Raw genomic sequence first — 26117 nt, forward strand, 5'->3', positions numbered from 1 at the left:
TTAGGAAACTTCATTAAATATGCAAATTAGGAATTAGCTACAGTAAAAATCAAACATAGGGCCAAAGTCCCTGAAGCTACTATAGACATGGATACAAAATTAAGTATTTCCTGACTGTATGAAATTATCTCACTAAGGTCATCCTAGGGACTTGTAAACCAATTATTAAAGCTGTCTGACCAGCAGTTTTGAAAAAAGAAGCAACCCAACAGTCGACAGAGCTCTGCTGTGTTATGTAGAGATTAACGTTTTGTGACACATGTATTGATGAAGAAGGTGGATATCTTTGATAGCTCATTTCAGGATGGCCTGACCAAAAATGGAAAAAAAATTCCTTAAAAATACAGATTTGCATATTTCATCACAATTTTAACAAATCTAAGTTGGGTTATCCCTAGGGACCTGTATACCAAATAACAAAGCTGTCTGACCAGTGGTTATGAAGAAGAAGATTTTTTACCAAAAACGCCTTTTTGGCGCTACTTTTGAATATTTTCAACAATATCAAAAAATTAATAAAAGTAGTTTCTCAAAATCATATATTTTATCTACACAACAAATATCAAATCAGTAAGTCCTTAGGCAACTTCACTGGCTTCCGGTATCCTATCGCATTGTCTTCAAGCTTTTGCTCCTAACCTATAAAGCCCTAAATGGACTCTCCCCACTATACATCAGGAATTTAATCACACCTCATTCTTCATCACGCATTCTCCGTTCATCTGATCAATTTCTTCTGCACACACCTAGATGGAAGATGACTTCTTACGGTCGCCGCTCCTTTTCTTCAGCAGCTCGAGTTCTTTGGAATTCTCTACCCATTGACATTAAAACCTCCGCTAACATTAACATTTTCAAAAGACGCTTAAAAAGTTACATGTTTCAGAGAGCCTTTTTATGAACTCTTAGCGCCACTGAGCATTGGTATTTACCTTTGGATATTTGGCGCTTTATAAATTTGTTAGATAGATAGAGATAGATAGTAAGTACTGCTGTTCTCAAGATAATTGAGTGGATGGACGCCTCACAAACGGACATACATACATACATACATACATACAGACTGACGACAGACGCCGGACAGATACCCATCCCAATAGCTTCTATAGACTATAGTCTATAGAAGCTAAAAATGACTTTCAATAATATTGTATCATAGTATCCTCCATGAACATAGCAAGTTTGGTCAAGGCAATCCTAATTAGGAAAGTTCATCAAATATGCATATACTCTAAGCAATTAATTTTTATGTCACATCCTTATGTTTTTCACGGCGGATAAATCCTTGTGTGATCAATATTTGTAGCAAATCTCATCCAATTCTGTGCAAGCCACACCCATCAAAAACTAATCAGTTCTTGCCATTTTCAAACTGAATCTATGTACCAGATTTGATTCTGATCCAATAAGCTGTTCTTGAGATATCGCAGACAGACGTTGTTGCGACATTAGCCAATGTGAAATTTGCAATTTTGTATTTTGTGAGCAATTTTTGACCAAAAAATGTTTCTCAAAAAGTACTGGTCTGATAGCTTTAAAATTTGGTATACAGGTTCCTACAGATGAACTGAATGTGACATGTTGAAATTATGATGAAATCTGTAAGTTGGTATTTTTGGGGCAATTTTTGCCATTTTTCGTCTGGCCACTGAAATGAGCTATCAAAGATTTTCACCTTCATCAACACATGTCAAAAATTGATGTGTCAAAAATAGTTATTCTCTTACACAGCAAAGCCATGTCAGCCGCTAGGTCGCTTATTCTTAATCATGGTCCATATGCAGCCACCTATGACTGCACTGTGATGGCAAACAATGTACAAAGTAAGATTTTAAAGTTGAAGAAAACTTTGCATCATGTTAACATTTGATTAATTGAATTTGGTTTTCGAACAAGCTTAAATCATTTTTAAGCAGAAACAATTCAATATTCATATCTGAATACTTTGGACAACCATACCAAAATAAGTTATGATCAACAGTCAAACAATTAGACAAGCATACCCCAATCATGTGATGATCAACAGATAAACATTTACATAACTTTACCCAAATCATGTGATTATCAACATTCAAATAATTAGACAACCATACAGCAATCACGTAATGATCAACAATCAAATGACTGATCACTAATCGATTAGCATGCAACAAAGTTAATCATAGCATTCAAAGAAACCACAAGATAAAAGTATTATTATATGCTTTATTTCGACAAACAATGAGTTATAAAAGTTGGAGATCAGCATTTAGGAATGTGCTGCATACTGAATATCTTGTAAACAACATATTGACTGCTATAGCTGTCGTCGATCTAGGATGGTGAAGGTCATGGCATCAGTTATTCCTTCATAGAAATATTTGCTTATCGATTGTTAATTGCTCAAAAATTAGCAATTTAGATCTGATGAAAATTCAAACAAAAATCTCCTCATAGAGTGTTGCCCTCTAAGGCAGTCAATCTAGAGGGTTCAGCATGGCCTGTAGAACAAGATTGCTGTTCAAACAGCCGATCACCAAACTCCATTTTCCCATAAATATTCTCAAAAAATACCAAAATCTGTCATTTTTATAATAAAGTACGAGATAATTTCATTGTTTTCCATTTGTATTGCATACGAAAACTTTCAAAACATCTCCCACTTTGACCATGTCAGCAAGCAAACCTTATTAAATATTCAGCATAAAATTGGTAACCCGTTTCACCAAAGAGGCTGCGTAAATTACTGGAAATTTCTGCAGTTAGGCTAAATGATTTCATTATTTTAGTGCTTATATAATACTGAAATAAGTTAAAAGGGTATGGATGGATCTTTAGTGCTTACGCAACACTTTGCTCAGTCAGGCAACACAGCACTTACTTTAGGCAACTTATCACTGAGTTAAGGAATATGTTGCATAGTAAGATGACACAAAGAGGTAACTCTTGTCAATGTACCGAGTATATCCACATGGTGCTGTACGGGTTAAAGCTGATGCATGGCGTTTGTAATTAGGGGAGGGAGTAAGAGCTCATTTGATTATGCAAATGTCAAAACCAGACAAGGAGCAATATTGTTAGAAATGCAGTAGAACTGAAAGACCAGTGAGTCACTAAAATTGAGTTGTACCATAGACAGTAGAGGCAGGAAGACCAATCAACTGTCTATGGTTGTACAATAAAAGAATTTCAAAAGAAACACTTTGTGATTTTACCATTGGATTAAAATTGATGCAATACATATTTTAGCTATAAGGAGTGCAGTGGCATGTGGAATTAATTGGAACATGTATAATGACATGGACAAACTACCCTGTTCAGAACTCTAGTTACAAGTGCAAATCAAATGATCTGCATGAAACATCCACTGGCAGGTGACCACAAGCAATTTATTGACGCATATTGGTACAATCAATTTGCTCCATGATCTATGATACAAGCACAGTCAAGGGAGAATGAAGGCAGCAATTTTGAGGAATGTCCAGGATGTTTGGACAATGTTACACAAACATGGCCCCTCAACATCACAAAAGTATCTTGATGACATCATGAAGATATAAATGTGAAGAGAGAACACACTTTTACCGTTGTAACATGTCAAGCATCATTCTATGTGAAAAATATATTCTACCACGTTGCTAAGCAAATTCACTGTGAGCTGAACTCTTATTAATGAACATTCTGGGTGATGTCAACAGTATCTCGGATAATTCAGAACATATTGGTATAGGCATAATGCTGACATCATTGATTTTTCCATTTCACACAGTAACTTTTGCTTTGAGGGGGAGGGAGGGTGTCTCAACTGAATCGAAGGAAATACATTTGTCATGCTTCAGCTTTAATTATTGATGGTCCCTCGTAGCCAGGTCAACAGATCAACAGTTTACGTATGTACAAAACCTATTGACATAAATATACAACATTTCGTGGTTTTTCTGATCAAATTTGAAAAAGTACAGCAGCATAATGAAAAGGTCTTCCCTTTTTGTACAAGATCACAATAATTATAAAACTGTAGAACTTGAACCTGATACTTTCTGACATTTATCTTGATTTAGTTGTAAAGTGTGTTGTCTATTCTGGAGGACATTACATCCTGTGATATATGTCCAATCTTCATAAAACTGTGTACGGAATGCTCTGGTAGCTTGTTATTCACATCCTCTATGCCAGTGAACAGGACGAATCTTTAGGTTGGTGTTGCTGTAGAAATAACAAAAAAAACCCACATGTAACAGCTTTTTACTAATGTTATCAACTCTATTTGCCAACCAGATGTGTACTGAATGTGCTCACGTGTTTTACAACAGGTTCATTAATAAGTAGTACGCTTAACAGAACAATCAGATATCTGTTATATCATTATATGAAGCAGGTTTCATCATCAATTTTTGCCAAGTACTCTCAGAGTTAAATCACTTATTACAAAACTTTATTTAATATGTAAATGAGCTGTTCATTAACTTCACACTGCACACATGCATGGGACAATTAGTAATCTAGCAGATCAACGTACGTAGCACATTTCATCAAATTTAATGCTGTATTTTAGAGTAATACCACTAATTACAAAGTTCATTAAATATACAAATGAGCCCCTTGATGAAGTTGACACTACTCAGTGCTTCTCGCGACAATTAGATATTTATCGGATCAATATCTGTAGCTGATTTTATCAAATTTGGTGCCATAATTTCAGAGTTATATCACTAATTACAAGTTCATATGCAAAAGAACCCTCCACTAACTTCACACTACTAAATGCTTTACAACATGGTCAGATATCTGTCGGATCAGTATCCAAAAATGCACACACAGTGAAATGTTGATAATGGTTCTACTCCGGAATAAACAGGATGCGATGCGTTCTACAGACTCAGTACGCCCAAATAATCACGTGATGCCGGTACAAACAAGCTCACATGTGTACTAACGCGTATGGAAATACACGTACGTCTAAGCGCGTTTACGCACATGGCTTTGTTTGTACCGTGGTCGATTCGAATTCCAGGTTTGGCCTATTGACCAATTGCTTCCAGTGTTACCTGCCGATGTCTTTGTCTTTGCCTTTGCCTCTCTTCTTCTTCACTAGCTGCAAGTGCTTGTGCTAAGGCTAAATCTTCTTCTTCTTGCAAAGAAGAGCTGCAATAATTTACAATTTTGGTACATTATACCCAAGATCAAAAAAGTCGGTATTATTTTCACTCTTCACAGCAAGGAATCCGAACTTTGTAAATATTTTTCTCAAGTTTGTATACATATCTATGTTTGACAAGATTTTTGTAATGTGATTTCAGATTTTAGGGTTGATATCTGAATTTTCGAAGATTGTTGCAAATAGATATACTGTTTATGAGTACACTTACCTATCTGCTCTTGTTGAATTTCTTACATGGTTATTTTTTTCAGAATCAGCCAAAGACATTTGTAGGGCCCTTGACATAGCTTCATCTTCTGACTGTTTCCATAGCAGAACATCACAGAATGCAAATATTAGAAAAACAGAAAAACACATCTTGGAAAAGCTTTCTGGAGTGTGTGAACTTATTGTAAGATTGTAAATTTAAACATTGCCTTCTAAGTACTCTATGTATGCATTGTAGTGAGTTGAAGACAGAGATGGATTTTCACATGTTTGTTATATCATCAACCAACTAGATTCAAATCTGGTGTATCAGAATAGAGATCCTTTAAACCATGGACCAACAACTGAATGTGAACAAAAGTCCATCTACATTCTTACATGTCTCAACACAACAGACACAAAGGTTTAGTCTACAGGTTTTGTAATAGATGGACATACATATTCACACACATACCGGTACTGATGTACACACACACATACATGTACATGCATACAGGGTGTTAATGATGTGTTGAGGATGTTACCATAAGCTCAAACTGGTAACAAATACAGCAAAAAAATCTAATAAGAAATTCAAATTGCTAAGCAACGGTTGCTGAGGGCAATTTCCAAAATCAATCAAATGCAAAGTTTTCATGGTTTTCTTTGCATAATAAAGATTTACAGACCCATACAATTCTAAAAGATGCTGGTTTGTCGCACGATTGGTCAGTGACGTTACACATATACAAATTTTCACAGCTCTACTTTAAAACGTTTCAGCTCCTACAAATTTGCACAAAATTTTCCAAAATTTCAGAATGTAACACTTGAGATACCTGTTTAGAGCCCCTGGTATGGATTAGGTTATCTGTTCAGCTACAAACGATTTTTAAACAGGAAAATATCTACTGTGTCATTTTGTGAAATTTTGAAGGGTTTACGGCGTTATCTCATAAACAGTCCGCAATTTTTAGATATGCATGCTTATCTATATTATCATCTATGACTTCAATAATCCTACCAAAAATCGGCTTAATTGGTTTACAATTGAGAGAGTTGAAAGATTTTGTGCATTTTCAAAATACCAGGAGTCAAAAAAAAAAAATCCATAGAAAACAACTGAATGGTAAGATTTTGCACATGCAAAAGTGCACGTTTGGAATGTTGCCAGCGATAGCAACCAACGCACGCTTTGAATCCTTTGGTATCGCCTTAACCCTTTCACCCTCAGTTCTCTGTATACAGGTCCAACTTTACCATAGAAAACAATGGATTTGGGACACACCATGGTGGTGAAAGGGTTAAAGTTCCTTGTATCACAAGTATAAACTAACATGCCAATGATGGCATGTTATACTATCCTAGCATCAAATTCTAGCAAAATGGGTCACAGTGGAGCACAGTGATATGATGCATAGACAAGTCTTTGTGACACTCAATCTATAAGTGTCCACTTTGCAGGAACAGATGAGCCAATAATGTTGCTGGCTAGACTATTAGAATAGGTTTGATCAAAATGATGAAAATATTCACAATTTTGCTAAGTTTATATTATCATTTAGATTAATTTATAAGAGTACATCCCTTTCAGAAATTTGTACTGATTTTTTTATCAGACAATGCAAGAAGTTGATTCAATACATAAAGCATTGATTTTTCAAATGAGAGTGCATTAACAGTTATTCCCTCTTGTTATTCCTTGGAATTATGCCGTTACAAAACAGTTTTGTTCCCAACATGATTAACTGCTGTACCTTTAACTACAGTTTTAAGGGCTCTTGCCTTTACCTATACAGATTTTCAAGTACTGGGTAAAGGCAAGTGCTCACATAAACCACAGCTACAAGTAGTTACCAGCAATTGCCATACACTGCAAGATGACCAAAGATTTTTGCACTAAGATACTGATAGAGAACTTGCTGATACAGTATGCTGCTCTTTGTTGTAAGTAAAACCAATAAATAAACATGATTACTTACCATCCCTGCTTGTAATGAATAGACAGTATTGACTTGATGTGTACGTCTCTGTTCTCTCTCTCGTCTTTCCCTGAAAGCCATTACATGCAGAGTGATTATAAAACTTCATCTCATTGAAATTTAAAGTAGCAATATTGGTCAGAATTGACCTTTATGTTTCAGCAATTTAACGGTACAGAAAAATCCGTACCCATTTCATTTGCAAATTTGACAAAAGACTGGCCCCATTAAGTCGCCTGACTTTTCAATATCATTGGTCTGTAAACTGTGACCATGTACAGAACTTTCTGTTTTGACTAACAGATTGGTATGTGTTTATCCTATACTATGGTATACCTGTGCAATGCAACTTTTGACTTACTGGTAGGATTTTTGGATGATTGCTATTAATTAATAATAATAATAATAATAATAATAATAATAATAATAATAATAATAATTTATTTCTCATATTCTTGAAAAAGACAATAATTTGTACACATTGAAGCGTTACAATGAGAAAAGGACTGAAAAATAGTTGCTCTAGGCACTAATCGAGTTCAGCCCCAAACTCAAGAAAGATTGATGTACAGTTTTTTAAATATGGCGACTGTTCCGATATATCACAGTGACATTACAGAAAGTTAATGTACTAGGCATGAAGCCTTGGAAAAAATACATTAATTAACAAGTGCTATGTGCAGAATCTTAGAGTCAAACATTCAGTTGATATATGCATACCTGTTCTCAAGATTTTGAGGATACCAGATATTTTATCATTCAGACAGACAGAGACAGATGTACATATATACATACATAATGAACGTACACACACTTAAGGAAGTATGCACCTCGAAAGAGAAAGACTTCAATTTTTGCTCTAACTTTCCTCAGGGAATTTCAATCATTCTCTTTCAAAATCAAGAATAAAAATAGGGGGTCACCGTGCAAATTTTGGTACTAGAGAAACAAATTACCCACAATTTACCGATATTAAAAATTCAAAATGGCCGCCATCCCTGTGTGAACTCTATGGAGAAAAATAAAAATTTTCGAATTTCAAAAAACTAAGCTGGTGAAGTTTTCTTTCACCAAGAGCTTTAAAATGAACCCCACCACATGTAGTATATCAGAAGAGAATTGTAAAAGTTTGAGAGTCCGAATGTCTGTCCCTGAGGTGCATTCTACCTTAACGTCTATCTTTCTGTACGCACAGAAAGACATGACAGACATGGATCCCATGAGCTCCCGTTGGTATTTCTATGTATATCACATGGAAGCTAATAATATTCTTATTCACCTACCAGGAAAGTCCAGATGTAATGTGCATTACTTACCTGTCTAAGTCAGCAGGTTTGATCGAAGGAGACTGCTTTCCTGTATGCATTGCTAAACCAGCTTTTCTGAGTTGTCCACTGCTGTTTCCCATTTGAGCACGCTTAATTGCAGCAGCTCTATAATTTAAATCATATTAATTTTTATTAGATTGTGTAATCCAAAAAATACCATCCCTTAAGGCAGTGTGCTTCTAGTTGAACAATATGTGAAAATGCAATAAATATTGAAGTCCTTATCTCACACATTTTGCTATATCTAAACTGGAGAGCATATTGTGTAGCAATATTCATTATTTCCAAAAAGACATTTGTATTTTGATCCTATAAAGTGGTGCAAAATGAAACTCAGCCAGAAAATAACTTTTTTTTCTTGCCATGTATTCCTGACATGGCATGATGCCCCATGTGGTTCAACTCAAGAAGCACGAGCCAACACACTCACAGCCAAAGTAAAAAATCTTAAGTTTGATATCACTTCAGTGAAAATATTGCATAGCTTACGATTGTAACAACACAAACATCTAAGGATTTAGTGTCTAATGTGATTTTCTAATAGATATATGGATTTTAGTAAAAGTGGCAACACTTTACATGTTTCACATTGAAAAGATTGGCAACATGCCACCGAGTCCACAGTGATTTATTTTGTCATGCCGGCAGTACTGGAAGGTTTTAAAGGATATCAACAATGGAAAAAGGGCTTTGAAAAAACAACTGGACATGAAGAAAGGTGTTGTTCCTTCTATTTTAGGTGTAGTCCAGCCATTGTTTCTGGGAACATAACAGTCTGTCATACTATCAAGCTTTGTCCTCCATGGGGACTAAAAGTCACATGGAGCTTGTCCATACAGTATTATCCAGCATGTACACCAAACCATGTGCCTTGCATGGGTTGTAGAAAACTGCCAATTTTTTTATGCAATCGTCCACTGAGATGGATATGTGACCCAATACACCTTTATGTTGCTATGTGGCTTACCGCTGTACACCATGGACTATATTTACCTGGGCTTTGACAAACTTTTTCATGGAGCAAAGTTACGTGAGGTGCTCATGGAACAAGTGGGAGTGCACCCTGCTATAGCTGTGGAAATTCACTGTACTATAATGGTATACCATTACCAACCTTTTTGTAACATATCATGAATGAATTCTCTTGACTATATTTTTTGTGAGACTTTTTTCACTTGGCATTTTTAAAATGAGCACTTTTCGCTGAAACAGGACAAATTGGCTGTGACCAGCAACCAATGACATGATGACGATTCATTTTTCTGCTACAACAGGCAATGCATGTCAGGTCTGCTAGCAATATTTATAGTCAGTCATTCTCGTGAAAGTGCCCATAATCATATGCATGTGACATCAAAACTTGCACTGGACTAGGACCGGTCAGTGTTGTAGCCAGGATGCACCCTTGCAAAAATGTCCACAAAACAGAACTAGTTGTCCCGCAATGTATTCATTGCTTTGACTGAGTTTATGCGTGATGTAGGATTGCAAGGGTGTATGTGTGAAAGGGTTGTGGTTATTGAACCCCTCTTAAGGTAGTATGCACCCCGAAAGTGAAAGACTTAAACTTAAAATTGCTCTAACTTTCCTCAAGGAATCTTTCAATCATTCTCTTTCAAAATCAAGAATAAAAAATGGGGGGTCACCGTGCAAATTTTGGTACTAGAGAAACCAATTACCTAAGATTTACCGATGTTACAAATTCAAAATGGCCACCATCCCTGTGTTAACTCTATGGAGAAAAATAAAAAATTTTGAATTTCGAAAAACTAAGCTAGTGAAAAGTTTTCTTTCACCAAGAGTAAGTGGTATATCAAAAGAGAATTGTAAAAGTTTGAGAGTCCGATTGTCTGTCCTCGAGGTGCGTTCTACCTTAAGAGTGGAGATTCAACCACGCTGTTTTGACTGCTAGGTGACTAAGGTGCTGTACAATGTGTTTGAAACTGACTGAGATTATCCTGAATTACATATGGCAACCAGAAGCTAGGGAGTACAGACTAAGTATTGCTCCACCAGAACCTGTTAGCCTTGTAATAATTTGAATGAATGTCTTTATATGATTGAGAAATAGCCCCATTCAGAGACATGAACATGATTATGCAAAGAAAGCCAAATGCACAACTTGCCTCAGTACTATCAGCATATATACATAAATGATCAATATCTTACCCTGCACTGGATACCAGCCTACCACTGTAAGAAACAAAGACAAAGAAACGGTTACTGTACATTAAAACTTTATAATAACATTTTCTGTCCCATTGAAAGTTCATGTGAGAAAATACAGTGCACAGACTAAATATTATGTCTGAATTAGAGATATTATTGCATAAACATTGTCTTTATACAATTGTTGACAATTTAAGGTGAACTTTACACAAAATTACCAAGGAGAAGGACCTTTGATTCCTAACTAAAGATGCTTTTGCAAAAATTGATAATAATATTCTTTATATTAAAATATTGCTTATTTCAGAATGATCTGAATATATATGAATGAAAACATCTGGCAACCAAATTTCCAGTAAATTTAGCAAGTTTTTAACAATATCTGTGAAAATGATTTTTGACAAAGTAAAATTATATGGTTCATTAGAAAATATGACCAGTAGTTCCTGAGTTCCAGGGGTTTACAATTTTCAAATCTTTATACCTCATTTGCATTTTTTGGGACATTCAATATTAAAAAACTCATAATCTCAAACAAAAATGTGTCTAATCACTAAGCTCTACCAGATATGAACTGAAAATGCTCCAATGTTTCAGTATCTGTTGCACTTGTCTTTAAATTGATACTTTCATCTGACATTATTGCCATGAAGTTGTAACTTCATTAAAACTTGTTATAATCAACATCACTAGCAATATTCATTATTTATCATACACCCATGCCCATATCGCCTCATCCTAGTGACATTTACCATAAAATATCGGCCGTGATATTTCACGGTAAACGTCGAGATATGCACGATAAACGTCATCGTTTTTGAAGTATTCCCAAACTACATTTTTTGCAATTTGATGGTAAACAACGTAAACAAACAAAAATGACTGCCGCTCTCTGCCTGCAAAGCGATGTCGCGAACGTAAAAATTTGAAGGGCTTTGAGGAACACAGATATTTCGGGTTGCTAAATACAGAAATAATACGTTGAGTTTGTAATGATTTGCCATGACTTTGGTAAATGAACATTTAAATGACAAGAGTTTGGCTCAATACTTTTAACTTACCTGCCCTGGAAACCTTCACATTTATGATCTTGTTGATGACGATGTTTTAGACAGAAATTTAAACGGCAGGAGTCACAAACCACTGGAATAAGCTGAAAATAACAAAGACTATGTAAAACGAAAACCATTTCACAATGATTTAATGAAGAGTCTTTGTTTTTAGCCAAACAATTACAGGCCTGTGCCAGCATCAGATTGTCTCGCAGGGAAAGCTACTTATTAGATTACAATTTCAATGGAAAACAAAAGGCAATGACACTCCATAATCCTCTTAAAGACTAAAACAAACTTGATCCCAGGGATCAAGTCCCTGGCCTTTAAGCAACTTATCTAGTACATTTAAGTACATTGATTATGCACATATGGATTTTGTTCAGGTTTTGGAAGTAACGTGGCTTGATCAGATTGCAGGATTATTTTTCCATATCTGAGATATGCAGGCAGATATATGATCATGTAGTAAATTGAATTAAAGCTTAATGAGACTTACACTGCAGAGTTTAAAAATTACCACAATAGCAATGTTATTCAAATTGAACAATATGTGAAAACACTATCAACCATCGTATCTACCTACCTATCTGCCTAACAAATTTATATAGCACCCAATATCTAAATTTAAACAATGCTCAGTGGTGCTTTGAGTGATAATGAAAATGCTCTCTGAAATATGTACATTTTTGAGTGTCTTTACAAAGTGTTGACATTGGGAGAGCTTTTTACGTCCAAGGCTAGAGATTTCCAAAGGGCAGGAATTGAAGAGGAGAGTGAATGTAGGAAGTCAGATTCCATCTGGCTATGAAAAAGCCACTTTTCCGGTCACAAATGTGCAGGGCATAAACAACGTTGATAAGTTCTTGGGAGTAGGCTGACATGCAGATAAAGACTATGGCTTACTCTGACAGTTTTCTTAGTAAAGTTGTACTTCAAAGCTAACATTTCAGATCTGATCTTGACAATTCTTTCCCTTTCATATGCTTACCTCTCTTTGCTTGCATCCTTTTACAGAACATTTATTGGCATATGCTTTACGTTTTTTTTTAGCAGGATCAGACTGACAGTCTCTATCAATATGATCAGATACTTTTATGTCGGGTGGTTCTCCTCGTGTCACAGGAACTGGTTGATTGCAAAGAGGACAAACTGGCACCTGTACATCCTACATAAAAGAGATGAGAACCATCATACCATTAAGCCAAGAAAATAAAAAGTTTGTTTCTCATCCTTGCACGTGTCAATTCTGACCCACCATGTCAATCTTTTTTTCTGCTCATGAGGAAATAAATTTAAAAACCCACAAAAATATGCTTTGATAGTGCATAACACAGTGCTATATAAAACAGAACTGCAAACAAAATAAATGGCACTAACATTGCATTCAGAACTGTACACATATGTCACTGTTATATTAAGCTGTCAAAACTGTGCACTGCTACACTAAAAGTCAAACCACAGAACTGTTGCTATACAGAAATATTAAAGCAACACTGCTGTGCATTTATCTCTGCTTGCAGTCCTATGTCGTTGTCATGTTTTTAGCACGTTCTTGTAGGTTGAAGAATAAAAATAAATTGAGAAGGAAAAAAACCCATGTCACCGCATCATTTTTTCAATAGCTCTAGGATGAGAAACAAACTTTTTATTTTCCTAATGGCCTTAGACCTGTTTTTTATAGATATAATAGAGAGACCTACAATGAAAAATATTGCCATAAAAATACAATATCATAATGCAACATTGCAAAGACCCTGCAAACAAAATTCAAGCACACTCAGAGTGTACACTCAGACTCCCCGGCAAATGCAAAAGTAACGTTATTTCTTCTAAACTTTCTGTGCAGTTTTTCATGTGTTCTTACCTTGTGACCTTTATTTTTTTCATGAATTTAGTTTCTATCAATATAAACTGCAAAAAACTCATTATTTTCTCAAATTTTAACTGGAGCTGTAGCCATTCTAACCACCTTACGTAGAGTGTGCTAACAAATTCAAAGAGATGCTTGACAGGTTATATTTCAGTTGCACCTGTAGGTAAAAATTTATACGACAATCTATGAATGTGTCTGATTAATTTGTGTATAATGATAGATATATGCACATACCTTTCTGTAGGAAGATTCACAATTGTGAGACTTGTATGTGATATGGTCTTTACTGTAGAGGAGAAAACAAATACATTTCAGCAATGTGAAATGATGGCTCTAAAGCCAGGGGCATTTTTTCAAATATGAAAAAAATTATCACATTTGCATGTACATGTCAATATATATATATCCCACGGCCACTTTATGGCAGTTACAGTACAGTAGTACGAGTACTTGGGAGGTTAACAGGAAAAGCAGCCATTTTTTGGATCTCAGTCTGATATTAAAAAGTCTGAGGCGAGGAGTGGTGAAGACATTTACCTAACTTGGACCTCAAAAGTTGCTACTTTTCCCCATTAACCTCAAAATACTCATACCATTACAAATTGACACTGCAAATTTGGCAAGGTTTGGAAGGCATTTCAGAACAAGCCACCTAGTGCCCAATTGAGCTCTGCGGTGTTTTAAAGAGAAAAACTTTCTGACAATGACAAAGTCCCCACTTGTAATTGGGAATTAGTCAGTGAAAGTTACTAAATCGTATGATCCACTTGAAAAAAGAAATTTGGGTACCAAAGACTAATCTGTGACTGATGCCCATTCTGGATTGTTCTGTAAACAAATATAAATAGTATGAATGGCATAGTCAAGGCAAGTCCTTTTACAAAGTTGGACGGAACGTACTGGTTCTTGAAATATCAAAATTCAACTACATGTAATCTGAAAGAAACTGGTTCAGGCAGTTCTAAGTAAACAAAAAAATAGTGACAATGTCACTATTTGCTCCCATATAGTTATTAAAAAAATAGTGTCAATGACACTGTGCTCCCATTTTTCAGAGATACTTAGTACTAATACACACATGACATTGCATTCTTAAAGGTTGATTACTGAGAAAATTCCATTGCAGGTCCAAATTAATCTTATACCCCAGCAATATGAAATGCTCCATCTCATAATGACTTTTACCCATCTGACAGAAAACAACCCTAGGATCAAGACTCATGTTTAAAAGCAATCCAACAAATACTTTAGGAGAAAATTATTTTTTGACAAAAAATGGGAAAAATTGCCCCAAAAATACAAATATGAAAATTTCACCACAATTTGAACATATCTGACAAAGGCCAACCCTAGGATCATACATACAAGTTTTAAATGCGATGGGATGAGCGCTTTCAGAAAAGAAGATTTTTTGACCAAAAAAAAAGGAAAATCACCCCAAAAATACAACTTTCGACATTTCATCACAATTTGAAGAAATGTAACTAAAGTCACTATAAAGAGCCTGCATACCAAGTTTCAACCAAATCTGGCCAGTGGTTACAGAGTTTTAGCAATTTGCAGGATTTTTCCTTTTTTCCCCCTCATTTGCATATTTTTTACTTTGACATGTTCATTTCAACAAATTCACATCTCCACCCCTGGGTGCACCTGTCCACCAAATACTAAGATGGTAGATGCTGCGGTTTAGGAGTTTTTAATGTGGACGGACATACATCCACACATACTAACTAACATACATACATGCATACATACATACATACATACATACATGCATACATACATACATTTATTTTTACAACTTTAAACCTCCAACAGCCGACCAACCTATCAATATCAGTTTGTTCAACTTGATTCTACTGCTTATAATAATATAAACAAGAGTTAATTACATTCTAATTAAAGTAAACATGCCTTGCTTATCAAGATTAAGTCATAAAAAAACAGCATATCTGTCAGGTTATAGAGAATCTTCAGCTGGTTATCTTTATCAGTATTTTCATCCTATTAGGCCAAATAAAAAAATATGTGCTGTTCCGATTACATGGTTTTCAAAAATAGGGTAGGTAGGTAGGGAATTTTTTTTTTTCAATTTTTTTTTATTCCTCAATGTGCATTTTGTACGCGTTCAAACAAACTATCAGTAAATAATTTCCTCATGAAACACACTCAAATTGAATATCAAACTATTAAAATAAAATAAAATCGCGTGATTTCATGTGTTTCATGTTTTTTCATATAGTTATGTTTACTTCCTGGTTTATGAAGCTCAAAAAAGTCTAGGGTCGGAGGATAAAATTGGGGTAGGTCGGGTAATCGGAACAGCACATATTTTTTATTTTGGCCTTAACCAAGCACATTCTAACTCTCAAATTAACATTGCAAATAAGTTCTGTTGAATAAGTTGAGCCTGTGGGTACTCAGAGAAAGCACATCGAAGAGACAAATGTTTGCAACTTAAGAAGTTCAAGGTCATCAAAAGCATTATAAGGAATCCTGTAACAATTTCATTGCACTGTTTACACAGATTGCATAATTGCTATAAATAGCACATGAGGAATCTTACAGCCCAGCTTTACCATAAAAACCCTATCACTTTGACCACTCTTTTAATTGACCACTCTATTTTTTTCCTCAAAAAGTAAACTAAGTCGACCATAAATGGAAATTGGAACTTTCTCTATCTCTATTTATTTCACCAACCTATCATGACAAACTATTATGAGCAATTTCTTTTAGATAACATACAGAGAACAACACATGACAGTAGAGAATATGTCAAAGTTGGGATTCAGAAAGTTGTCTTTACATGTTTTCATCATCCAAGATGGTAAGCTTTTCACTATGAACTGTGAAAAAAGTTGAACTTTCTAATAATTCTACACTAAAATTATTTTGGCTTTGTTGATTTCCTAATTAATTCAATTATTTAAAATCATATTAATTATTTTTTCTGGGTGAATTGATAGGGTTTATATAGTACAAGAGTTACAAACAATGTAGGTCAAATTCAGTTAAAATATCAATTACCGTCTAACATTGCATCATTCCTATAAATAACACCTCAGCCTGGAACAGCACAATCATAATCTGCTCATTCACACAGGCAGTACTTGACTTTGAATGAATGACCTACTACATTTCACCTGTGTACCAAATTTGAAAGCATGGCAAAAAGTACCACAAAATTTGCAAATTTCGCCTGAGTTCACCGAGTCATCTTCAGGTCACTCCTAGGAACCTGCACATCCAATTAGAAAGTAATGGCATACACAGTTTCAAAGAAGATTTTTTAACCAAAAATGGCAAAAATTGCCCAAAAATAAAATATGCAAATTTTGCCATAATTTTGATGAATTCTATTTTGAGTTATCACAAGGCACCTGCACGCCAAATTTTAAAGCGATCCAACCATTGGTTTAAGAGAAAAAGATTTTTTACTAAAATGGCAAAAAAAGAAAGAAAAAATTCATTAAAAATAGAAAGCATCAAATATTGACATCAAATCTATATGTTTGAATGAGTTGGGCCTAAGGTACCTAAAAACAAAATATGACAATGATCAGATGAGTAGTTCCTGAGTTATTGATTTTTGACCATTTTGGCCTTTTTTCTACCTCATTTGCATATCTATGGGACTAAGAAGTTCATTTTAACAACGGCACATCTACATCATATATGGCATCATTACACCAAAAATCAGCTTAATACGTGCAGCGGTTTTTGAGTTTTTGCGTTGGACGGACAGACATCCATACATACATACATACATACATACATACATACATACAGACAGACATCTCACATACAGACTTTTTTCAACCATATAACCTCCCAATTGCCATATATGTATGGCAAATGGGAGCTAATAAAACAACAATTGTGAAACATACATGCATACAGACTGACATACACAGACTGGCACAGAGTGATGACATTGGCCCCAAAGTGTGCCTTGGCTCATGGAGAGTGATAAATATATAACAAACAGCTGAATGTAATGATAAAATGGTATTTGATTAGTTTCTTGTCCTTTTCTACATGTATAGACAAATAAGTCACAGGCACACAGCAAACTTTTCAGGGTTAGACCATTTGATATCGGGGGAGGGGGGTGTCTTGAAGATTGATGAGGTACATTATTTTTTTAATCCAATCCACATTATTTTTTCCCACACTCTCACCTTTTCGTTTTGTCAAACCTTCTCTGCCTGACTTTTTTATTGACATTTGCTTGGAATTTTTTTGAAAATCTGCCAGCACCCCCCCACCCCCCCTACCCCCCACCCCCGGCCATCAAATGTCCACCCCTTGGTATTGTTTGATCATGTTTGCATAAAGAGATACAATGACCAGATGGCAGGAAGTGTGTGAACTATTTACAACCTTGGTACTTTTAAACATTTAAATAATATTGGAATATATTTGTTGGAAATAAAACCTGCTAAAATCACCTGGCATGGAGTTGTTGGCAAATAGTTGATGATGTAGGGGCATGAGGTGGGATATGGACCCAAAGAACCCAAAAGATGATTAAATATATAAATCAGAAAAATTCTATGCTACAGTATAAACTGCCTAAAGGTAGTTCGTCATGCAAAGAAGTTAAATAATTCAGAAATAAGAAATAACAAAATGTTATATGACTTTCAATAATGTCGGATCATAGTATCTTTAATGTACAAAGCAAAGTTTGTCAACTTTGGTCAAGTCAATTCAGATAAATATCCGTAATTAGGAAAATTCATGCAAAAAAAGTAATTTGCTAAAGGGGAATGACTTTCAATAATGTTGTATCATAGTATCTTTAATGCACATAGCAAGTTTCGTCAAATTTGTGGAGTCAATACAAATAAATATCCCTACTTACGAAAGTTCATTCAATATACAAATAAGGAATTGGCTGAAGTAAAAAAGCTTAATGACATTCAATAATGTTGCTTATAGTATGTTCACTATATGTAGCAAGATTTATCAACTTTGGTCGAGTCAATTCAGATATATCACAAATTAGGAAAGTTTATTAAATATGCAAATAAGGAATTGGCTGAGGTAAAACTGCTTAATGATTTTCAATCATGTTAAATTATAGTATTTTCAATATACATACCAAGTTTCGTCAATTTCGATCCAGTCAAATCAGATATACATCCCTAATTAGGAAAATTTATTAAATATGCAAATAAGCCATTATATTTCATGTCACCCCTTAATATCTTTCACAGAAGATATAGTTTGGTGTGATCAAAATTTGTAGCAAATCTCATCAAATCATGTGAAGTCATTCTCAATTTACATCCGTTTTTTCTATAATCATTAATTATGCAAATGAGCAAAAAGCAACCATGCCATACCCACCACAAACTAATCAGTTCTTGCCATTTGCAAATTTGCAAACTGAATGTACCAAAATGTACCAGATTTGATTCTGATCTTATGAGTTGTTTTTGAGATATTAAGCACAAAGACAGACACACAGACAGGCATCGCTGCGACATTTGCTTAAGTGTGTGAACATGTGAGCTAAAAGTGATTCATTGACAAGTAGTAAGTACTAGACAGGATGTTGCAAAACATTTTTCTTCCATTAGAACACTGACAGATTATCACCTGTACCACATTTCATACAATTTGATGCAGTGCTTCTGGGCATTCACCCTAAAGACAAAAACTCACTATGTACGCAAATTAGCAATTAATTCAATTGACACTGCTAAGTGTCACCGAATTGTATTACAGCACTGTGAGATCAACATCTATACCAATTATCAAACTTAATGCAGTACATGTATTTCTGGACATATCACTAAAATCAGGAAAATTTCATTAATTATGCAAATTAAAAATGTAACATAGATCAAAATTGAACTTACCAAAATATCTGTTGGCATGAATCACATTTCATTGGAAGAAAGTCTGTTGAGAAAATACAAATTAAGATCCAATCAATATTACAAGCAATGGCAAAATCTATGCACTAAGAAGCCATGTTTATAAAACACGGTGACATCACATGTAAATAGTGAGATACAAACCTACACATAAAGGCTATCAAGATCATGCCATCTGAAATGTGCCTAAATGCACTGATTGTAAATGTTCTAACATCACCAACACAAAAATTCCATGAGTATTAATATTTTTTTATATGATTACTTGTCTTTCATGGCTATGCTAGTGCTGTTTAGTATGCTGCATTTCAGAACAAACACTGCCTTTATTAGCTTCACTGTCTGGAACCGCAGGTCCAATTACTTTGAAATTTGATCTGCACTTATGTTAGGGTGACTTCACTCAGATTTGATCAAATCGTCATGAAATTTGCATATTTGTAGTTTTAAGGCAATTTTTGTCATTTTTGGTCAAAAAAAATCTTTAAAAATCTTCTTCTTCAAAACTACAAGTCAGAGAGCTTTGATACTTGGTACAGAAGTCCCCAGGGTTAATCTATTTCAGATATATTCAAATTGTGCAGAAATACGTAAATTTGTATTTTTAAAGAAATTTTTGTCATTTTTAGTCAAAAAATTTGAACTGCTTGTCTGACAGCTTTGATATTAAGTCTGTCAGTACTGCAGTTCTCCAGACATTTGAGTGGACGGACATGCTCACAAACGGACATACATACATAGTATCCACACTTAAATACATACATACAGACTGAAGCAGGACAGATACCCATCCCAATAGCTTCTATAGACTATAGTCTAGTATAGTAGCTAGAAATTGCGACAAAATGGCTGCCCTGTGGCCATATTGGATGGTATTGCAAAATAAATTGGCATGCATAGGTATGGCACAGTACTATATCTTTACACTCAGTTTGAAAAAAAAAATCAGATCAGGGGTGACAGACAAATCGCTGCTGATGGACGGACAGTCGGGACCCAATCTATGAGTCCCCGCCGCACTGCGTCCGTGGGGACTAAAAAACCTTCAAAACTGATCCAGCATGGACATTCTTACGTAAATGCATCATTGTCTGTTGCATTTTCATGTAAGCTAAGACACATACATGTACACTCTAACTTCCACACAACACAATCTCTCCTTTCTTTCTCGAGGTATTTTCCTGGTGGTAGTCATCACGTAACATCATGTGATCACGTGGTGTGACAGATTTGTTTTACGGAAGCTGTTAACGGAAATGACGTCACTTTTGCCTTCTCCAGTCGAGTTATGTAACTTCGTCGCCAAAAATATTTAGTGAAGAGACAATGATCATCGTAGATGGGTAAATAGCTGAGTTGTGAGAAATAATGTTCCAGTTACAGAGTGTTAATCGCGATGTTCTTTTGTTTGCAAAGCTGGTTTTCGCCCAAGTGCTCATGGGTTCATAAAGGTGCGGGATTGCTGGATAGCCAAAATAGCCAGCTTTGACATATTTAGCAGCTATTCATCTACGAGGGTTTACAGCAATGACTCAAGGGATAATTAGCAGCTATTCAGCTATTATGTTTGGGACCTAATAACGGAAACTTAATAGCTGCTTGGGGGCTGTTGAGCAGCTATTCAGCTATTCTGCTATGATACCAAAATCCTTGGCTATTCAGCTATTCAAGCTAATAGCCATTTTTAGCCGCTATTAGCCAATGTTAGCTGGCTATCAGTTATTTTCTTATCAATCTTATTCATGCAAAAACACTGTCATGTTTTCCCGTATTAATTATCGCCTTGCCTGGAAACATATATTCTCATCATTACAATTTGTATGTGTATTTTCTGACTTTTTTATAACATTTTCAACATTTGCTTACGAACTTTTAAACTTGAGAAGTCTTGCAATGTCTTACAGTGCGATTACTATTGCAATGCAGCACCTGTTTGTCGATATCTTTCTTATTTACACCAATTATTCCCCCTGCCGATCCAATAAGTGATCTCGCAACTGCGCTTCCGCTTTTCCACATGAACTTACTGGTCAGCAGTTCTTTGTCTACCTGTGTAATCAGTCATTCATGTTTGTCGCCGGGATTAGTAGTTAAAACCTGTAAAGTGGGCATAAGCATTACCAATTCTCATGTACAGCGTGATCTTTTGGCGTGATTCTACCCTTCGCTTATAACTTATAGACAATAAACAAAATAATTACCATGTTCACCATTTCCTCCGTACAGCCCCACTCGACAAGAAATGCACAATGCAATTAGGTATTTCTAAAGTAACCTGACATATGATATTAATTTCTTGGTTCTACCATGGAGTAGTAGAGAGCATCTTTTATTTAATACAGAGGCCAAGCCAAAACTACAGCTTTTCGTCCAAACGGTTACGCTTGTGTAACTTCCTATGTTTACAGTAAGTACTTGTCAGTTGTGGGAAGTCTTCCACAAACAATTTTTGTGTTCAGCTGCAAACTGACATGCATATTTCATAAGTCTTTGAGCAAAACACAACGCAAAACCCGTCACGGATATTTAATAAAGCCTCTGCGTGAATGTCGGTACATGTAATCACATGAAACTTTTTCAGACACAAGCAATCGCATGAAACCTTTTCAAACCGAGACTAAACTGACTATAACTACTCTAGCGTTCAACAAGCCACATGACTTAATATATTTTCTTGGTTAGCTACAAATCGCAGGATTCGTCTGATCATTTCGTTTTACAATAAAATGTTTCATGCCAGTGAATGAAATCCTCAATACGTACAATTTGTCATTTCTTTAGCTCCAAATGCAGAAAAAATGCCATGTGCTGTGGTTAGTGGAAACTTACACCTGCATGAAAGACAATATTTTCCATAGAACTTAATACTACGTTCTTGGTTCTACAATATTTATTCAGTATATTTATGAGATGTCTAATTCTTTGTACACCTAAAGTGAAAGTCACGCTCATAACGTCCTTTGTGAGTAGTTGTCAGGCCTTTTCAGACGTGTCAACTGCTTAGCTGCTGGCCAGCTAATAGCTGGCTAATAACAGCTAATAACCGCTAAAAACGGCTAATAGCTTGAATAGCTCAATAGCCAGCCAATTCAGACCGGGGGAGTTTTTAGCTGGTAGCCAGCTAATAGCTAGCTAAGAGTGGCTATTAGTGGCTAAAAACGGCTAATAACTTGAATAGCTCAATAGCCAGCCCATTCAAACCTCGGGAGTTGTTAGCTGGTAGCCAGCTAATAGCTGGCTAAAGAGTGGCTAAAAACGGCCAATAGCTTGAATAGCTCAATAGCCAGCCCATTCTGACCTCGGGAGTTGTTAGCTGGTAGCCAGCTAATAGCTGGCTAATAACAGCTAATAACGGCTAAAAACGGCTAATAGCTTGAATAGCTCAATAGCCAGCCCATTCCAACCTCGGGGGTTGTTAGCTGGTAGCCAGCTAATAGCTGGCTAATAACAGCTAATAGCTGCTAAAAACGGCTAATAGCTTGAATAGCTCAATAGCCAGCCCATTCAGACCGCGGGAGTTTTTAGCTGGTAGCCAGCTAACAGCTAGCTAAGAGCAGCTATTAGCGGCTAAAAACGGCTAATTGCTTGAATAGCTCAATAGCCAGCCCTACAATAATCATTTATTTTTAGCTGAATAGGTACCTACTACGGTCATTAGCAGCTAAAAGTGTCCTGTGGAAATTAATAATAGCTGAAATAGCCACAAACAGCTAAATATAAGCTATTCTTATGGCTAACGTAGCTATTAGCTACCTAGCTATTTAGGGGGCTATTCAGCTATCCAGCAATCCCGCACGGTACTCCATGGATTGAATGAAATTCAAAATGGCGGTGGATACGAACGCTTCCCTTGCATATAGAGAGAAAAGTAGGCTTTGCGTAAGTTTACAAGCGCTGCTTAGCACATCGTGTACCTAGGCGAGGTGAGTGTGCTCTAAAACGAAGATTAATGTAAGTTTTGGATTCAAATTCGGCTGTTTTCGGCGGAGAAACTGCGCGCTGCCAATCCGAGGCGCTACCAGCGGTTTGTCTATAGCAGTCAGCTGGGCTGCCTGTGGTGGAAGGCCGTATAATTATTGCCCAGACCCTATCCGTCGCTTACGGCCTCCGCGTCGGAGGCTTGGAGGCCGTAAGCGACGTATAGGGTCTAGGCAAGTTCAATTTTAACGCCGGTAACACACAGCCCTGTCACGCAGAGTTACATGTACTACTGATAGTTTTCCGGCAGCCATCATGGACGCCGTACCACAACACACGTACGTCCACGATGAAAGAGTCACCAAGAGGATCTCGCTCGGGATTTTGCGGACAAAAATATTTTCTTCTTAGGTCGATTATGGAATATATTGCAACCTGTCTCTTCCGCACACTTTCACAAACAATCACATCAACTCCCATGAATGAATCTATTCTTTCGGCAGATTAAACCATTTTCTCGAGGATCTACGATTGAACTTACCAAGCTGTTTGCAAGTTGGCTCACAGCAGTGTTTTCCTAAATCTGGAAATTCCATATTTGTTCTGTCGACTATTGAATGATCGAATGTGTCGTACGAGGGTATGAGTCCTATCACACGGTACAAATAAATATGTGCTGCGGGAGCGTCGTCCGAGGTTGTCTAAAATATCTCCAGCGGAAATGACTAGCACTAATCGCAGGTTATGAGCTACAATGACGTCATAGCCTGGGCGGAGTTTGTCCATGCAAATTTTTCTGTAACTGCTAGCATGCTGTGACGACAGGCCTGCTGTGACGACACGCAACTCCAAACCTTTTTTGCAGGGTCACAGTGACATAGTCATTTTACGTGTGTAAAGGCGTCACCATTGACCTTTCAATTGCCTCTGTAAAGGGCGTCTATGACCCTTTGGCTTTCATGATCCGTGGATGTGTTTGTTGATGTCCTGTCATAGGGTATTCAGTACACTCAGTGTGACAGTTTTCGGACGACCTCAGTTTTCGGACATTTAGTGACATGCTGTTAGTTACACTCACTTCGCTCCGTATCGATAGCGTTTTACAGGTCATGTGACCTCATATTAAGTCAGGTGATACTGTTGTCCCGTTTTCGATAGTTTTTTTGGTAGAAGCTATTGAGTTCGCTACGAGCGGCGGTCACAAATTGTCGTCTGATACCGCGTCAGTGATACTGTCAACATACTGCCGTCAGGTCAAAGTAACTGAAATTTTGACTAAAGTCCTGATTTAGCATTGAATTTTGAATGTGGGGTAGAATAATTATTTGAAAATATTCTTTCCATTGTTCGCTACGATTGCATGTAGTTTTAACGAAAACTGCGCAGTTGTTTCAAGAAAAAAAGTAGATTTAATGAACGTAAGAAGTGTAGTAGTTTTCGGACAGACAATAATTAGCATGTGTAAACGTAGTAAAAACTTGGAAAACTTGACAGGTAAATAATTCCATACGATGAAATATACTCGCTATTTTTATTAAGTAATGCCTGTGCGATTCTAATACAAACAAAATATGCAACGGAAACAATTATAAGTAATACTCACTGAACAAACTTAGCGAAGTTCAAGTTAGCCACACCGTACGATACAAGGTGCCGAAAGCAACACATACAGAGACAGCTCGTGTCCGATATCTAAGCGCTATACACGTCGAAATATAGTTGAGTCGTCCATGGATTAAACATAACTAATTATCATGAAATATTCTTTTATATACAGTTTTCTAAACACATCGAAATTAAAAATCAGTGGTTTGAAGTTTCAAATTATCAATACTTAGCTCCTAATCACATTCCAAACACGACGTCCGATTTCTGGGATTGCAGTCCGATTATTACGCCTTCGACATGGGGTCAAAACTTTGGCAACTTTGACCCTGCAATACCACTCCCGTCGTGTCAACGGAGTTTGAGGATAACCACAATAAAGTTTCGAAAGGTATGGTAATAAGATTTCGTATTGCTGGTCATTTACGAAACGACTTTGGGCGAAATTCACCACCCTGTCCGAAAACTGTCACAATGAGTGTAGTCATTAATGATAATAAAGAAATACGAAAAATATTATTATGGAAAATATGAAAATAATTGAATTAATATGAAAAATATGAAAATTATTGTTGTTAATGTTGTTGTAATGTTGTTAATGTTGTATGAAAATTATTGTTGTTAATGTCATCATCATCATCATTATGAAGCACCATCGGCGATGTTGATAGACACAGCGCTGCGACATTGAAGTGCCGGCGATGCCAAACAAGCCTTATTTTGTGGGCAGGGCTGACAGTCCCCCAACTACATTTTTGAGAAACGCGATTAATTTTTTGCATCCCCGACAATTTTTTTTTTTTATCATAATGAACATAGAATGAGCATATGTGAGATAGGATAAGCAAAATGCTATAGTTTTTGCAATTTGAAAATTATTCTTTCATTTCACCTTAAGTTAGAATGCGCCTAGCTCGGGGACATATATTAAGACTCTCAAACTTTTACAATTCTTTTCTGATATACAACT

At 36.0% G+C, this 26117-nt stretch overlaps 1 protein-coding gene across 1 annotated transcript; it reads right to left on the bottom strand.

Annotated features, from left to right (window-relative positions):
- Positions 1-2191: 2191 nt before the first annotated feature.
- LOC139130651 (AN1-type zinc finger protein 2B-like) lies at positions 2192-24322 on the bottom strand. The gene is made up of 11 exons (XM_070696397.1): positions 24084-24322; positions 19607-19649; positions 13968-14019; positions 12849-13025; positions 11867-11958; positions 10806-10829; positions 8625-8741; positions 7309-7378; positions 5349-5440; positions 5028-5124; positions 2192-4185 (listed from the first exon to the last, which is right to left on the bottom strand). Exons 1-11 carry the CDS (start codon positions 24136-24138, stop codon positions 4147-4149), a joined length of 858 nt encoding a protein of 285 aa, XP_070552498.1. The 5' UTR covers positions 24139-24322; the 3' UTR covers positions 2192-4146.
- Between the last annotated feature and the right edge of the window lie 1795 nt (positions 24323-26117).

Source organism: Ptychodera flava, chromosome 4 (assembly GCF_041260155.1).
Source record: "Ptychodera flava strain L36383 chromosome 4, AS_Pfla_20210202, whole genome shotgun sequence".
In the NCBI taxonomy this organism is placed as follows: Eukaryota; Metazoa; Hemichordata; class Enteropneusta; family Ptychoderidae; genus Ptychodera; species Ptychodera flava.

Excerpts from the sequence above, each read along its gene's own strand:
- LOC139130651 (XM_070696397.1), bottom strand. The coding sequence starts at position 24,138 with ATGGAATTTCCAGATTTAGGAAAACACTGCTGTGAGCCAACTTGCAAA. Across the intron at positions 19,650-24,083 it reads GCCAACTTGCAAACAGCTTG|ACTTTCTTCCAATGAAATGT; the intron begins GTAAGTTCAATC and ends TTTTCTCAACAG. Across the intron at positions 5,441-7,308 it reads ATTCATTACAAGCAGGGATG|TCAGAAGATGAAGCTATGTC; the intron begins GTAAGTAATCAT and ends CTATGGAAACAG.